The sequence below is a fragment of the Mixophyes fleayi genome, chromosome 2 (assembly GCF_038048845.1).
Source record: "Mixophyes fleayi isolate aMixFle1 chromosome 2, aMixFle1.hap1, whole genome shotgun sequence".
Lineage (NCBI taxonomy): Eukaryota > Metazoa > Chordata > Amphibia > Anura > Limnodynastidae > Mixophyes > Mixophyes fleayi.
In genome coordinates, this window is record NC_134403.1 from 33,630,461 (window position 1) to 33,647,656 (window position 17,196).

The 17,196-nt window shown below is 38.0% G+C and overlaps 1 protein-coding gene across 1 annotated transcript in view; it reads left to right on the forward strand.

The window, feature by feature from the left end:
• The window catches only part of CNTN5 (contactin 5), a 1,124,282-nt gene extending 1,114,211 nt beyond the window's left edge, over positions 1–10,071 (forward strand). Inside the window, exons 24-26 of the mRNA XM_075198772.1 lie at positions 799–911; positions 5,241–5,409; positions 9,043–10,071. Of these exons, the coding sequence (XP_075054873.1) occupies positions 799–911; positions 5,241–5,409; positions 9,043–9,143 (383 nt within the window). The 3' untranslated portion in view covers positions 9,144–10,071. The remainder of the gene's footprint in view (positions 1–798; positions 912–5,240; positions 5,410–9,042) is intronic.
• Positions 10,072–17,196: the final 7,125 nt, after the last annotated feature.

Sequence of the window (17,196 nt, forward strand, 5' to 3'; positions counted from 1 at the left end):
TTTGATAAATCTACCCCTTATTCCTTTACAAGTATATGATAAACTTAGCCTTCTTTTGTATGTATGTGATTAACAGAGAGATATTTATAAAACCTGTGCCTGGTGCACTGAAAGTTGAAAGTTAGGAGCTTGTGCACGTCTTAATATCAATATGTTATGCACACAGTAAAATCCACACACTTTCCTACCTTAAAGGATTTCTACATCGTATATTGTGTACATTTTCAGCCAGCCAGCTGCCATTTTTACCTGTGTTTTCCTGGAATTAATTTAGGCACAGACAGTTCTTCAATGTTATAAATAAACACAGTTATGCCACTTTTCAGCCCAAAAGAAACGTTAAGTAGAAAGAAACATGCAAACGCAAATAGATAAATTATGTAGTCAAAAAAATAATTGTCTTTTTGATTTCCACGTGTGTTTTCTTTTCTTACCAGTTTCTATTTCTTTTCTTTTTTTTTATAAATGTCCCTCACGGTGTTAACTGGAAGCCTAGGAATTGAACTGTAAAATCGTCACTGCAAATGTTCTATACATAACATATTGATATTTTATTCTGTGAAAACACGACTGAGTCTTTACGACACAGAAGAGAGATAAAAGAGATCTGGTTCACACACTACGTTCCGTCACTTAGATTAGCTATTAAAAAGCCACCGCTGGAGCAGGGTAATGGTTTATCAGGCTCCAACTGTGCCGGCAGGATAACTATGGAGAGAGCGATTCTGTGGACATGGATCGGAATATTTATTTACATTTCATTTGTATGTAAGAGATTCTATTTTTTTTTCTCTCTAGCTCCCAGTCAAGCTCCCAGCATTGTCAAGTGGATACGTAACGGGTCCCATGTGTCCTTAGGCTGGGAAGCAGTCAGATCGTTAGCAAATGAGTCGGATGTCATGGGATACAAGGTCAGACCACTATTCTATTGCATTAAGGGCATATTTTGTATATCACTATAAATGTACAGTATGTAATGAATTACGTACATATGAGATGTTGCTAATATCAGTTGGAGACTGAGTCTCAAATTATAATGTGAATACTCAGCTTAAAAATGTAATCTAACTTTCGAACCAACCAGTTGGTGTATTGTCTATGTAAAAATAGATGAAGGGACATAGAAGATGTATAAATTCAAACTTCAAACAAAGACTTATACAATTGGTGTTGTTTTTAAAGTGAAGTAAGGAATACTCCATTCTAATGTGCCTTAAAAATTTAGCCAAAGTTAAGATGCAGATGGGGATATTTATGAAAACTGTTGTCTAAGAAAATATACTTGAATCCATAGCAACCAATCAGAAAGTTTGTTTTCATTTTGCAACTATGAGCAAAAAAATGATGTCTAGATGGCTAGACACTGTTTGCCTCTACGAGTTACTGTCCCTGTTCCTAGCGGGAAATAGCACTTTCATCATAAAGATCATACAAAGGTTTTCCTTGGATTCCAGACTACAGTAGGTCAAGGAAACTTAGAATAAATAAATGCTTTCATTAGCGTCCTCATGCAATGCTCATTTTTCCTCTCCGCTTAAACACTTTAATGACACGTTTCTTTGTAACTTAGAGGCTTCAGAAGCTGCAAATTGCTGTTATCCTCTAAGGATTCACACTATAGAGATGTGTACCCATACAGCCGATACTGTTTCATCATTGCATAATATAGGTATTATAATGTGCTGTATTTATAGCCTGACAGTAAGAGTTAGAAGATAAAAACATTGATCTTTTTTTTTATTATGTTATTATAACAAATAGTTAAATCCAAGTTACAAAGCACCATTTGTCATACGTAAGCTAATCCAAAAAGGAACTGTTATGGTTTATGTCAGAACTGGGGCCTATTAAGCATACATAGTACATAACTCCAAGACATCTTAAGAACACATCTAAGGTTTAATCTACCCAATAGGCTTTGTAGCAGTAGACCAGGCTTTTCCAACCTGTGGCTCTCCAGGTTTTGGGAACTAAGGAGTCCTAGCATGCTTTGCCAGCTATTGGCTGGCTATCTACTGGTAAAGCATGCTGGGGCTTGTAGTTTCACAACACTTGGAGAGCCACAGATTGGCCAGGCTTGCAGTAGATCGAGAAAGAAAGGAGCTGGGTCATAGAAATGATAGAATTGAACCATACATACACACAGGCTTCCTCACGTAATGGATGTGTTTTGGATACATAATTTGTATGTGACATTTCTGTTCCTGAGACCTTTCTATCTTCATCTGCCGCTGATCGCAACACACATCAGGCAGATGAAGACATTAATTTTAAAGTACTGTATTCTTTTCATTGTTTTGTGATATAAGATGCCAGTTGGTGATGAGCAAACCTTTAGCTGTGTCGACTGTAGAACACAGGTCAGCACAGGAGTATTGGCAGACAGTCATCATTTCTCGATTTATCACAATCATAAGGCAATTTCCAGTATCAGGCTTCCTAGAGCAGCGCCTCAGTAAATATTTAGGTTATTTTGTGGATAGTCCGGGTTAGTGAAGAGTATGCTACCCTATACAATAGGAGGCAGGGGTGAATTGTAACCACCCCACCCCTTTTTATATAACCCATATGGTTATATAAAAAGCACTTTGAGTAAATTTTAATATTAACTCAATTTCAGTGCACTATAACCCAATCCTGTTTTTAACTATAAAATGTACATACAACACCCCTGTCCCTAGCGTGTGTGTGAGAAGCAGGGTGTGTACTTTACTTTTACTAAACATCAATCTTCGCCTTAATATCTTGTCCGCAGTTCCTCCACCTTATTCAGGATTCAGTAGTATCATTGGGTAATGTTGAGTGAATCTGCAAAACCGGAGGGAGACTAAGGGACCCTGTGCCCACCTACTGACGACCTCAGACACACTAATGAAATCTCAATATTCAAAACTAGTCTTTAGAGGCCACACAGGCACATTTATGTGGGCTAATAAAGTTTTTGTGTTTTGTCATCAAAAATATATTTTACTATAGAAAAAGGTTATTATTGAGGTAGATATATTTCAATGAAAACAGTTTAAACATTGGACAAGATTTATAAGAGCAATACCCTAAGATAGAAGTAAAATGTATATAAATACTTAAACACAAATTGTACGTTTCCCACTGTCTACCCTCTATCACATTAAAAGGTACCTCTGGCCCACATATCTACAAGTTAGCTGAGAGCATATCCAACACTTTAATCACATAACCACTTCTTATGATAATGTCTTATTATCACACTCAACTTTACTTCAAATAGAATAACATATATAATGCAATATCATTTGAAAAAGCAAACATAGTTCATGTCTTTGATGTCAGAGAGTGGCAAAAAAAGTGGATCCTCTCTATTTGTTCCCAGTTCTGACATACACAAATACAACAGAGATGAACAAACCAATAACACTTTTCTGAGTCACTTAACTTCACAAAACACACAGTATTTTTGGTAATAACACTTTTGGTTATCTTTTCCTGATAGAACAAAGATCTCATTCCCAAATCTCCTATCTCTCCCTGCACTTCACCCTTGATACTAAAGCACAGTCCTGCAAAAGGTTTTTTACCCAAAAATCTTCAGGTCTAGCCACCAGTTCCCTGTCTAACAACAACAAAAGACTCAGTCCTTTCAAGTATTTATCATAGAAAGATGTCTACTATGTATCTCACTGGTCTCCAGCATCCACTGGCGGCATGGCACCTCTCAGGCAGCTGCAATCACTCCTCTCCAAATGGTCACCTCTGTGTGACTCTGAATGTCAGATCTCCTCCCCAGGCATGCTGGGAGATGTAGTTCTGTGACAGCTGGGACCTGGTCAGTTGCGCATGCCTGGCCCATTTAGGACTGCACGCTACACATACATACCTATTCTTAATATTAGAAAAGATTAAAAATCAGGAAGTTTTGATTCACAGATTTTTGTATGACTATAAAAGTACTCCTTTGAGACTTCTTAATGTCACCCCCCCCCCCTCTCCCACACTCCCTGACCAGCATTGGGCAGGTACTATCTTTGCCACTTTACTGGAAGGGTTTTGGTTCTTGTGAGTGAATAGCAACACAAGCAGTGACAGTCGTACTCGCTAGTAACGTTGGCCACACAACTTAAGTTGCATACAGAAGGCAATGCAGCCAATCAAGGTGCTGCCTATCTGCTTTGCTTTAGTGACCTCCAGCTACCAATAATTTATTTGAGTTTATTTAAGGTTAGCAACTTCCTAATGATTGCTGTTCATTGGCTGCACTGCCTGCTATTCGTGAAGGACTTCTTGTAGGTAATATCACGTGTCGGCACTATACAGTAATAGGATAATCCGGCCCTGAAATATTTGTCATTGGATACATCCATCCATTCAAGTTGGCCACTTTAATTATAATTAATTTAGCTTTTTAGTATTCTGGGGAAGTCACATTATCACCTGCACCTGTAATGGGGTTTAAATATCATCATCATCATTTATTTATATAGCGCCACTGATTCCGCAGCGCTGTACAGAGACCTCATTCACATCAGTCCCTGCCACATTGGAGCTTACAGTCTAAATTCCCTAACACACACATAGACAGACAGAGAGAGAGAGAGAGACTAGGGTAAAAAAAAATTATAGCAGCCAATTAACCTACCAGTATGTTTTGGGAGTGTGGGAGGAAACCCAGGCAAACACGGGGAGAACATACAAACTCCACACAGATAAGGCCATGGTCGGGAATTGAACTCATGACCCTAGTGCTGTGAGGCTGAAGTGCTAACCACTGAGCCACCGTGCTGCCCCAAATAAATAATCTCCAGTTTAAGAGTTTGATATGGGATAGATGAATGAATATTTTGAACCACATTTTCATCCATTAGCAAAGAGAGACCATAGTTCTTCAGTGTTATTATGAAAAATTATGCCATTCTACTTGCAGCCTGTTTAAGTGCTACAGTGTTTTCTTCCTTAATCATCTTCTTATATGTACTGTAACTTAAGGAAAATCAGAGTACACATTTCAAAACAGATACTATAGAACTGAATGGAATGTTAAAATTATAGGATAAATGTGGCGACTAACATGTGTTGCTTTTGTTATGTTTCACAAGCTTGGACACAATGGAATCTCCATTATTCTCTGTATGCTTTATTTTTGTATTGAAGCTTATAGTGAGTTTACGAAAGGTCACAGTTCCGTGGCCCCTGTTTAAGGCTCCAATCTGGTGTTCTACCTTTAAATTAAGGCATAACAGGCAATTGTTCCATTTCTTCATCCATAGGTCATGTTGAGACAAGAAGGTCACAGCAACAGTCAAGTCATCCAAACACAGACAACGTCAGCTGTAGTATTGCTTCCCGATGTTGGTTTTTATATCATAGAAGTGCGAGCGTTTAGTGAAGGTGGAGATGGAACAGCCAGTTCCCAAATCAGAGTTCCCTCTTATACAGGTAATCTAAGTGTGTACCGTACATCGGTGTCTTAAAACAATGGTAAAATTATATACAATACTAAAGAAGATTTTAGAACTTCCATTGATACATAATACAGGTAAGGCAAACAAAGGTCTATCATAACTTAAACAACCATTCCTCCTACTCCCAACCCCATACATGCAATAATGCAGAGAAAAAATGAAAACACTTAAAAAACAACACTTAAAAAGTGAGCACAAAAAACTAATCACTAAATGGGGAGTCTATTTCGACCTATTGGTTATTCTATGTATTTTTCTCTGTAATCTGTATTCACATTACCTCACATTACTCCCAGGAGTGTATTTACTCATCTGTGGGTTTGAGAAAGTGAAGATGTTGCCTATAGCAACCAATCAGATTCTAGCTTTTACTAATTTAGTGCACGCTACAAAATGACAACTAGAGTCTGATTGGTTGCTATAGCCAACATCTCCATTTTTTCAAACCCGCCGTTTAGTAAATATACGCCCCCAGTCTGTGACGATCTTTGGTACGCAATCCAGCATACCTTACCATTCACTTATATCTTTATCAAGCCATAAATTATGTCAGCAGCATGATTTACAGGGAAGTGATTGGTATTGGTAAGTGGATCCAAGATCAGGCAGTTCTTGTCTTAAACTGCATTTTGCAGTGTGATCAATAAATGCACATTAAAATTCATTGTATTTATTTAATGAAGGTAATCTATTCTTAAGCCTAGTGCAACCAAACTACATTGTTTTAGTATTAGCTGTTCTCTATAGAGACATGTTACATAAATAATATCACAGCATGTCAGCAGCTTTACAAATAAGTCACCTATTAATGACTGATTTATTTAATAACATTTATTTCTAAAATGCCAGCATACTCGGCAGGGCTGTACAACTGGGAACATACACAGTAATAAAATGAGACTGGGTACTAGTAGACCGATAAAGCTGTAACAGGGCGTTGCTCGAAAGCTTACAATCTATATCTTATGTTGGATTTGAGGCCAGAGGGATTTTTTTTAAGTATGGAAGGAGAATAAAGTAAGTTTTGAATGGACTGTTTAAGGGCGTGGCAATCCAGCAGAATAGTCCAGGGAGTTTACAAAGATTGTTTAGGAATTTTATAAGCTTGATTTGACAAAGTCTTGTTTTACATAGTGGGAGAGTTCTTATGTAAAGGAAAATGATGACGCAAACTTTGCAAGAACTGACATGTTGAGATGTGACGTGGGGGACTTTTCTCTGCAGTAATCTCTTTTAGAGTTTTGCATTGATCTTTCCCACGTGTTGCAGATGGAGCAGAGTTTATTGCAGTGAACATCCCCACATGGCACACAAAGTGTTTTCCCATCATCCCAAATACCCCGACCTATTCACAGCCAAAGCAATTTATCTGTCTGTCATCAGGTAGCACATATTGTCCACATAATCTGTACCCATGAATCATCATTCACTGCAACATATTAGGTGTGAATGTTGAAGCCCTGACACAGACACTATGGGCCCGATTTATCTTCAGACGTAACCTGAACACAACTTGCATTTAAAAAACTCACACGTAACTTGTGCGCACGTACGTTGGTATTCAAATGCAAGCGGATCCAGAGGCTGAACTAGTGAGCTGTGGGCCCCGATGCGGGGAGGAAGGAGCCGGGGCCCACAGTTCTGTGCAGCGGGCCCCATTATCTCCATTGGCCCCGGTGTTCCGCACCTGCTGCAGCAATGGTAGTTGCGCCTCTGAGCGGATCTTAATATATACATTTCCATTTGAATCTGGCTAACGTTTGATGGGCAGAACAATCTGCAGGAAATGCACATACCTATGTGCAATGTATGACATCAGAAGGCATGGAAAAAAAATATTTTATAAAAATAAATGAACAAATCTTATTACTATAATCAATAATAAAAATTTGTTTTCATTTTTTTTTTTTTTACATTAAATACATAAATTACAACGTGCTTAATGTGTACTGTACATACAATCGATTGTTATAGTTTCTCTTACATGCATACACATGTTCTGTGTTAGGTAGCGGCATGCAGACGTTGCCGTATCAGTCATCACTATCAGTCAGCACTTACATCTGCACTGCAGCTGGTGCAAATAATACGGCTACAAACATCGTATGTACAAGATGCCCAGAACTTGAATCGGTCAAATCCACGTTGGCAGCTTTAGAAAACACAATCTCTTTAAATATATCACCTGACATTCCTATTATAAAGCAGCTACATTACTCTGACTTTATAGATCAAATGAGATATGACTTAATATCTACATATTTCTGGATATGCTAAATGCACATTATGTCTTACTCAGTGAGCTATGACTGTGCCATAGTAAATGTTGCCTTGCGTCCACATAGCTTCTTATTATAGATTGTTCTACAGTCCACAGTAAACAGGAACAAATGACTCTAATAGATCATTTTGTTTTACACATGTAAATTAGTCTCTGCTTGTAGTGTCATCCGGCCCATTGATGAATGAGACTTAGCGATTTCATTTAATAGCTAAGAAAAAAAAAAGCATTCACCTGCTAGCAGTTTACTGAGTTTACAACACCATCATAAAGGTCTGCAGCTCCATTAGTTTCATTGGCATTTGACAGGTACGGGAAACCTACCCACCGTTTTAGTAGATTTAGATACACAACAATAATATAGCAAAAAGTGCAGATGGAGTAGACTTTAGCCCACAATACAGTTGTTCCAATTTTAAAAACAAGAACTTCACCATCAGCTATTATTATAGTGCCACTAATTCCGCAGCGCTGTACAGAGAACTCACTCACATCAGTCCCTGCCCCATTGGAGCTTACAGTCTAAATTCCCTAACATACACACACACACACACACAGACAGAGATTAAGGTCAATTTAATAGCAGCCAATTAACCTACTAGTATGTTTTCGGAGTGTGGGAGGAAACCAGAGCACCCGGAGGAAACCCACGCAAACATGGGGAGAACATACAAACCCTACACAGATAAGACCATGGTCGGGAATTAAATCCATGACCCCAGTGCTGTGAGGCAGAAGTGCTAACCACTAAGCCATCATGCTGCTCAACTTTTTTGTTTTAAACGGAAAAGACATGATAATGATCTCTATGCTTGGTGCCGATTGATGAACCAGTTGAACTAAATGTTTCAATAAAGACTACCCCATCTGCATATCATATTTTTGTGTTTTAATAGCAGCAATTCTTGAAAGCATGTATTGAGCCAATCATGGCTTATTCTATGGGGTCACCCCCCCCCCCCCACCCATCTTCCTCAGGCCAAGAAGTGTCGGGCAGAACTTAAGGCCGTTTGAGAAACTTTGAATTCCCTGATGTTATTGTACACGAGTAATTGGATTTAACAATCTCATTCAGTCCTTTACAATTTTACTATTTTGGCTGCAGTTTTTAAGGTCAATTATCTTAATAGATTAGAAAAAGAGGGGAACTTGTAAAGAAGAGATTCATGTGGGGAATCAAGGGAAATTATCTATTTTCCGGTGAATGCAGCACTTCTCTGTACTCTTTTACGATTGCCATGTTTTATATACGCTTTGAGAATCGGCATTCTCGGTTCTGTTGTTGCTGTACACTGTGACACTCTCTCTTTCTTCTCTTTATTACAGGGAAGGTAACAAGTGCGCAAACTACACTACATAATATGTCAGCGTCATCCTCTTCCTTAACTTTACTACTGGCCCTGGTTATTCCAACGACATCGTGGTGAAGATGGATTATTTTTCTTTGCTTTTTTGTTTAGTTCTTGTTTTTTTTTTTTTGTTTTTTTTTTTGTATTAATGACATAATTAAAGTTACTTACTAAATGAAGATCTTGGAACCCTGGACCTAGTCTTCATGGAAACACCCAAAGACTACATAAAAAAAAAAAGAAAAAAAAAAAGAACTGGAGACATTATTTGCGTTTTTTTCGGTTTAATTTTTTTAAAATAAATATATATATAAATATATAAATAGACTGGTTTGCAAATAGCCTTTATTAGCTTCTGTAAAGAAAACAGTACGGTAGTATTGGTCAATTGCTCTGGGTTGCATTTTTATTTTATTTATGCTTTTGAATCATTTTTGCAACCGATTATTGGACTGTATACCTTTTTTATGTTGTTGAAGCAGTGCTGTGCAATACATTTGTGGTATTGAATGATACGGTATGAACTACAAGTATAGACCTGGTGATATATTTATACGTCCTCTTTTTTTCTTACCCTGACTTAAAAACTTATGAACAGAAATGCAAATGAAAGCTAGTCCACCTTCAGATAACTTTAATTCATTGGTTTATATATGACTGCAACTTTATCTCCTGGCTTACTTACGTGTCAGTGCTACGCCGATACAACAAAGATCAGCTGTGCTTTAAGTCATCTATAAATTTGCTGATAACAATTAATTCTGTGTGGAAAGGTTTCCGTAAAGTGTTAGCAAACCAATAATTAAAAGTTGTTATGAAGTAGAAAATCCCTTCGAAGCAAACATATCAATTATTTATTTTTGCCAATTTACACATAGAAAGACCAAACGTGCTTTTGCCGATTTGAAGCATTTAGAATAAATGAACCCATACTTCAGTATTTTGCTGTTTTGTTTTCAGACCAAGGTAAAAAAAAAACATTTTTAATAAAATGCTAAATAAACAATTTAAAGGCTTGTCTGTAAAAGAGATTGAAATAAATGATTATTAATCTCATTGCTAAAATTATAATCAATTATTTTAATTGGTTATATAGCTGGATAAGAGAACAGGATAATGGCTGAAGACAGTCAGGATTCACTTAGACCACCTACTTGGAAGCCATTGGTCTCAACTTTTCTGCAGGTTCAAATTCCCACTTTCCTGGGATATTCAGACGCTCGAAAAAGTGGATGACTGCAAAAGTTGAATAGGATTAATTTATGGTGTGAAAAATAAAAAAACTCATATTTTGGTGTCTAAAAGGGCCTAAAATAATCCTTAACAATATTTTGATTACTTTTTTTTTAACTTGAGAACATTTATGGTTATTATTATTTAAGTTTTGCATTTAGTTTCCATTTTGTTTAAGTTTTTTTCAGAAAGAATTTCTGGATGTAGCTAGTGTAATAATATTTTTTTGTGACATAAGGAAAAAATATGGGAAAGTATTAAGCTGGTCGTGTCAATGTGTTATAATTACTTCCGGTCCCAGCTTCCAACTTTTCCCCAGGAACGCTCAAAAGCTTCCTTTCAAATCAGAGAACTAAAACAGCACAGTGTATACATGGAGTGGCAGAAAAGGTAGACTATGCGCATTTAGCTCATCGTATATGGCGACTATTTAGGGTTATGAGATATTCCGCAAACTAAATTTACAAATAAATAATAATAATAATAATAATAATAATAATAAAAGTGCTTTGGTGGAAGTGAAGGAGGTGCTGGTATAATGGTTAGACATATTACATTAAAAGAATTCAGTCTATTGTTTTTACCAAATGTCCTTGCATCATGTCAATATAATAAATATTTCTTATGTGATCCTAAAAATATATAGGACACAGTGCACTGCCCACAACAGACCAAAAAGTGCATATATCACATCAAGCTTGTTGGCCCTGCCTTGTTTCTTGTGGTCCCAATAATGGTTTCAGGGCACACTTTTTCAATGCTTTCCAACATGATTTATCTAATGGAGTTATAGAATGTAGTATATCTATATTAATATAAAAAAATTAAGCATTCAGTATGAAGAACCACTATTGTTCTTAATGTCTATTCGTATTAGACCTTCTCCTACATGCATCTGCTAAAACTTCCCTCGCATACTTCCTATTACACAGTCTTCCATAATGCAAATATCAGATGATTGCTTACAGTGGAGGAGAGTGGGAGGATGAGGAGATTGGGAGGAGAGGAGAGTGGGAGGGAGAGGAGTGGGAGAGGAGAGTAGAGTGGGAGGAGAGGAGTCTGGGAGGAGAGGAGAGTGGGAGGGAGAGGAGTGTGAGAGGAGAGGAGAGTGGGAGATGAGGAGTCTGCTAGGAGAGGAGAGTGGGAGGGAGAGGAGTGTGAGAGGAGAGGAGAGTGGGAGATGAGGAGTCTGCTAGGAGAGGAGAGTGGGAGGGAGAGGAGTGTGGGAGGAGAGGAGAGTGGGAGGGAGAGGAGTCTGGGAGGAGAGGAGAGTGGGAGGGAGAGGAAAGTGGGAGGGAGAGGAGAGTGAGAGGGAGAGGAGTGTGGGAGGAGAGTGGGAGGAGAGGAGAGTGGGAAGAAGAGGAGTGTGAGAGGAGAGGAGAGTGGGAGGAGAGGAGAGTGGGACAGAGAGGAGAATGGGACAGAGAGGAGAGTGGGACAGAGAGGAGAGTGGGACGGAGAGGAGAGTCGGAAGAAGAGGAGCATGGGAGGAGAGGAGAGTGGGATGGAGAGGAGAGTGGGAGGAGAGAAGAGTGGGGTGGAGAGGAGAGTGGGAGGAGAGGAGTGTGGGAGGAAGAGGAGTGTGGGAGGACAGGAGAGTGGGACGGAGAGGAGAGTGGGAGGAGAGGAGAGTGGGAGGAAGAGGAGTGGGACCGAGAAGAGTGTGGGAGGAGAGGAGAGTGGGAGGAAGAGGAATGTCGGAGGAGAGGAGAGTGGGACGGAGAAGAGTGTGGGAGGGAGCAAGAGGGAACCACCGAGGTTCACTCATGGTCTGTTGTGTGTAAACAAACCCCAGGAATTGCAAAAGAATGTACTTATTTGTCCTCCAAGCGCATCTCAAAGTGCACATCCACATCCTGATCCTTGGTATTGCCCATGTAAAATGGGGATGCACCATATGAAAATGCACAAGGTTGGAAAAGTTAAAAAACTAATTTCAAAATCTAACCTATTATCACTGTGGAACAGCCTTCTTTATTCATTTACATTTACATCGGCACTGTCTTTATTACGCTTCATTTTTGTGTGTTTTATTATATTGCCTCTGTAAGTGCCGGTGATGCACACACACCAGGAGGCTACCAGCTATTATTTGTTTCTGATGGATCTGTGGATAAATAGAGGGGGAGGATCGATCTCCCCCTGGGCCCGGGCTGTCGCCCATCAACCTCCATTATGATCCGCCACCGCCAGGACACCAAAGGCAAGTCCGGGCACTGGTACTCTGTACCTGTACCCCATGTTGGTACCCCTATATTAAAGAATAGTCCATTTTTATGGAGAGAAATGCTGTGCACCCTGGCACATAACAGTATGTAAGTGCACCCTCCCCCCTTTATCTCATTTAAAGAGTCTTTTCCACAAAACTTTTCAGATGCACCTAAGCAGCCCTTAGCAAGGAATGTCCCCGATCCACCAAACTCCTCCAATCAGATAGACTCTGCTTCCTGGCCCAGAACCCATGTGCTTTCACATAACAAGATGTAATCACAAATGGAAAAAATTAAGTTAGTACAGGTTTAAATATAATCATTTAAAATGTAAATCTTAGACTGGGACACAGCATTGAGCGCACATGTTATCCCTGAAAACGTGAAAGTGGTTGATACGGTCATTAAGCGATAATGTCGTTTTCATGGTTTTGTTTCCGAGGTCCCTTCATGACTACAGATCTGTTAATTATGGCTGTGCAGGTTATTGCAACATTTGACAGTGCCTCACAAATGAATGTCAAGCAAAACGATTATTGTCAAAGCACGTGGGTGTGTAATATCACATTCACTATAGTCATCTTTTATTTAATGTACAGTTTGTTTTCTTCCATCCACCAAACTCCTTTCATGTGAGAGGAAAAGTAAAAAGATCTATTAAAGTAATCTTACATAGCAACACTAACAGATATCATTATACTGACCACTAAATACACAAACACATGAGCAACATATATCTATCTATCTATCTATCTATCTATCTATCTATCTATCTATCTATCTATCTATCTATGTGCATCTATCTATCTATTTCATATCTATCTATCTATCTATCTATCTATTTATCTCATGTATATCTCATATCTATCTCATGTCTATCTCATATCTATCTATCTATCTATCTATCTATCTATCTATCTATCTATCTATCTATCTATCTATCTATCTCATGTATATCTCATATCTATCTATCTATCTCATGTCTATCTCATATCTATCTATCTATCTATCTATCTATCTATCTATCTATCTATCTATCTATCTATCTATCTCATGTATATCTCATGTCTATCTATCTATCTATCTCATGTATATCTCATATCTATCTCATGTCTATCTCATATCTATCTATCTATCTATCTATCTATCTATCTATCTATCTATCTATCTATCTGTCTCCTTTATATCTATCTGTCTATCTATCTATCTCATATCTATCTATCTATCTATCTATCTCTCTATCTATCTATCTATCTATGTGCATCTATCTATATATATATATATATATATATATATATATATATATATATATATCTATATATATATATATCTATGTGTATCTATCTATCTATCTCATAACTATCTGTCTCCTTTAAATCTATCTGTCCATCTATCTATCTATCTCATATCTATCTATCTATCTATCTATCTATCTATCTATCTATCTATCTGTCTGCCTATCTATCTATGTGCATCTATCTATCTATATATCTATCTATGTGCATCTATCTATCTATCTATCTCATGTATATCTCATATCTATCTATCTATGTGCATCTATCTATCTATCTATCTATCTATTTCATATCTATCTATCTAACTATCTCATATCTATCTTTGGAAAGTAGAGAGATCTTGGTGTCCTGCACACAGTATTGGGAGCCAATGCTTTTCTGGACATAGTCATACAACAAGATTCCTGACAGATGTTAATCCTACCACACAGCTGTCCGTACATTCCGTAACCCATAGTCTGGAGTTCCAGCTATGCTGCAGATAAACAGTAAATAATTACATTATGTTAGTTTTTAATTTTAATTGCGAAATAACTATATGACAAGATTGTGTTTTACACAGTGACCTAACCTGTAATTCCTATATGATGTGGAGAGTGTAACGTGCTATGTATGCTGTACTGTATATTTTAGCGTGTTAATGATGAGAGCTTGCAGAGAACATTCATACAATTAGAAACAGAAAAGCAAACCAGTTGTTTTTTAGTATGACACTGAGTCATAGATAAAAGATCTCCTCTCTAGTGTCATCCAAAGGGCGGAAAGTACAATTATAGAAAATCAGAAACCAGATTTGATTGCTCAGCCTATAAAATTTGCTTTTTTATGGGTATAAAATATGTTAGGTATGGAATTCCACTATAAATACACTCAAGGGTGCAAGTAAAGTTTATTTGTTTTCTTCATAGGAACTGAATATATTGGGCTAACTTGTACTATCCAAAAACTCTTTATTTCTTTTTGTAGAGCTAGGTATTTACCATTTATCATTTACAAATTTTTAGCATAATTACCTTATACCAGGTACCTATTGAGTAAGCTGAAATAACCCAAAACTGGATTTGTTTTGATTCCTATGTTGTTGTTATTATTATTATTATTATCGTAGGTTTGTAAGGCGCCACAGTGCTCCACAGCGCCGTATAGGAGGGAAAACAGTACATACATAAAACAGGAACATACACTGTGGATAAAATAAATGCAGACATGAAAACAAAGGGTATGCAGGACCCTCCTCATTAGAGAGCTTACATTCTAAAGGGAAGAGGGACCAGCTGAAACAAGAGGAGAAAATGTGCCTTAGAGTGGAGATTGGGATAGTTGTGAGGGTGCATTAGTGGGAGTAGTATTATCGGGGATAAGGTCACCTCTAATAAAGAGATGGGTTTTCAAAGAGCGTCTAAAGATTTGAAGACTGTGGGAAAGTCTGATTGACTTTTTTACTCTATTATTGTCGGCTCCTCCTTACTTGCGCCAATGAAAATACTCCAGCGTGCTTATATTAGCATCTTTCAGCATACTCAGGTTTCACCAGTCTCTGTTGTCTCCAGCTTACAACGAACCATTATATTACCTGCCTGAGCACTGGCCTGATATGACATGACCTCTATATGCTGTGCCCCCCCTCAGCAGCTTGTCTCCCGGGTCTTCCGCTCTCTGATTCACAATCTCAGCAAGCAGTTGGGGAATTTTATAGTAATTAGTTTAGACTGACATTTCATACAGCTCCAACCACAGTCTATGAAACGCGTGGTGACCCATCAAACGTCTGTCAAATAGGATTTACATTGAGCAGCCCATCTGGTCAGACCTTTAAGCCAGACTGGGAAGATTGGGGTACATCACAGCAAAATGCAGGGTTACAATAAGTAAATTATATTCCATTAACATGCAGATAAAAATAGATTAAAGAGAGGTTCCACCATCAGATTATTTTTATTTATTTATTTTTGTACATGTCCACCTGCAAGTTATCTTGAATGCCTTCATATTTACTTATAGCTTTTGTCTGTGATTTTCAGTCATATATTTATATCATCAGGCACAGTGGTTTATTGTTCATTGCCCGGGATATGACACAAAGCTGCTCCCTGGATTCCTTGTATCTAATGTGAAGGAAGAGCAGAGTTGTGTTTTATCCCATGGCAACAAAAATAAACAAATCTGGCTGATTATTAACTATATGAATGCAAGGGCAACAGTGCGTTGTCAAGCTCCATGTCTGAATATTGGTAGGGGCCTGGCACTGCCGCTCTAGCATCCGGGAGCCCCGCTAGGTTCTCAGAAGAGCAGAGGCCTTTTTTGAGCATGTTTGGCTTCCTTTAGGAGTAGATTGGGGTCCTTGGGAGGAATGGGTCTTCTCTGGGTTAGGGGTGGGCGACCCGGCAACTCTGAGTCAAGTAGCAGCTGCGCCCCCCCCCCCCCCACCCCCACCCTCCCCTCCTCCGACACCCCCTGTAATTCCGACCATGGACTCATAGTAGAATTTTGTATTTATGCTTTTAAGTTTGAAGCCATGAATACTAACTGCGTTGTGAGGTTTCATCAACCAGTATTATGTAGCATCCGAGGCTGTAGCTGACCTTTATTGAATACCTTCATTACAAAGTCATCTTTTCTTTGGACAAATCTTTGCAAAAGATAATTTAGTTGTAGCTTGGAGAATCTGGTACTGTAATGATTCATGTGATATATTAGAAATATTGTATACAATGTGTATATACTATATATAATTGTATACTGTGTGGACGACACAGTCAATGAATAGTTCCTGTCTACTGTTCTTGTATCATTAGGTATTTTTAATAAATAATTCTCTTTTTATTGACTTCTACCTTGTGTCTTGTCAAGTATTGGATGAGATTATTTATTATTCAGTATAAATTTCCTGATGGGTGCAGTGACATTTTCCTGGAAGACTCAGGGAAAAAAAATTGCTTTTAAAAAACGTCAACAATGAAAATAAGGTACTTGTGCTTCTGAATATTCTACTCAATGCCATGGGACATTGTACACATTTAATTTAGATTACATTGGTCTTAAGGGAATATTAAATGGACACAGTGGTTCTCTCTTCACTATGGAACAATTCTAACTTTATACGTCAACAAAGACAAAACAAACTTATGACAATGTTAGACCTCATTTCTTTCTACCAGAATAGAGTGCACACAACTGTATAAGGACTAACATTTTGAAAGAACATGAATAAAAAATGCATGAAGGGAGAAAACAATGACCTTGAAATAAAAGCTGAACAATGAATTAGACATTTAGGAAATATGTCTTTCCAATTCGTAAAGAAGTATATTCACATTTATGTATATAAAAAAGGCATGAGCGGGCTCGGATTGCGCTAATCCGAGCCCACCCGAACAGTGCGGATCCGACGGG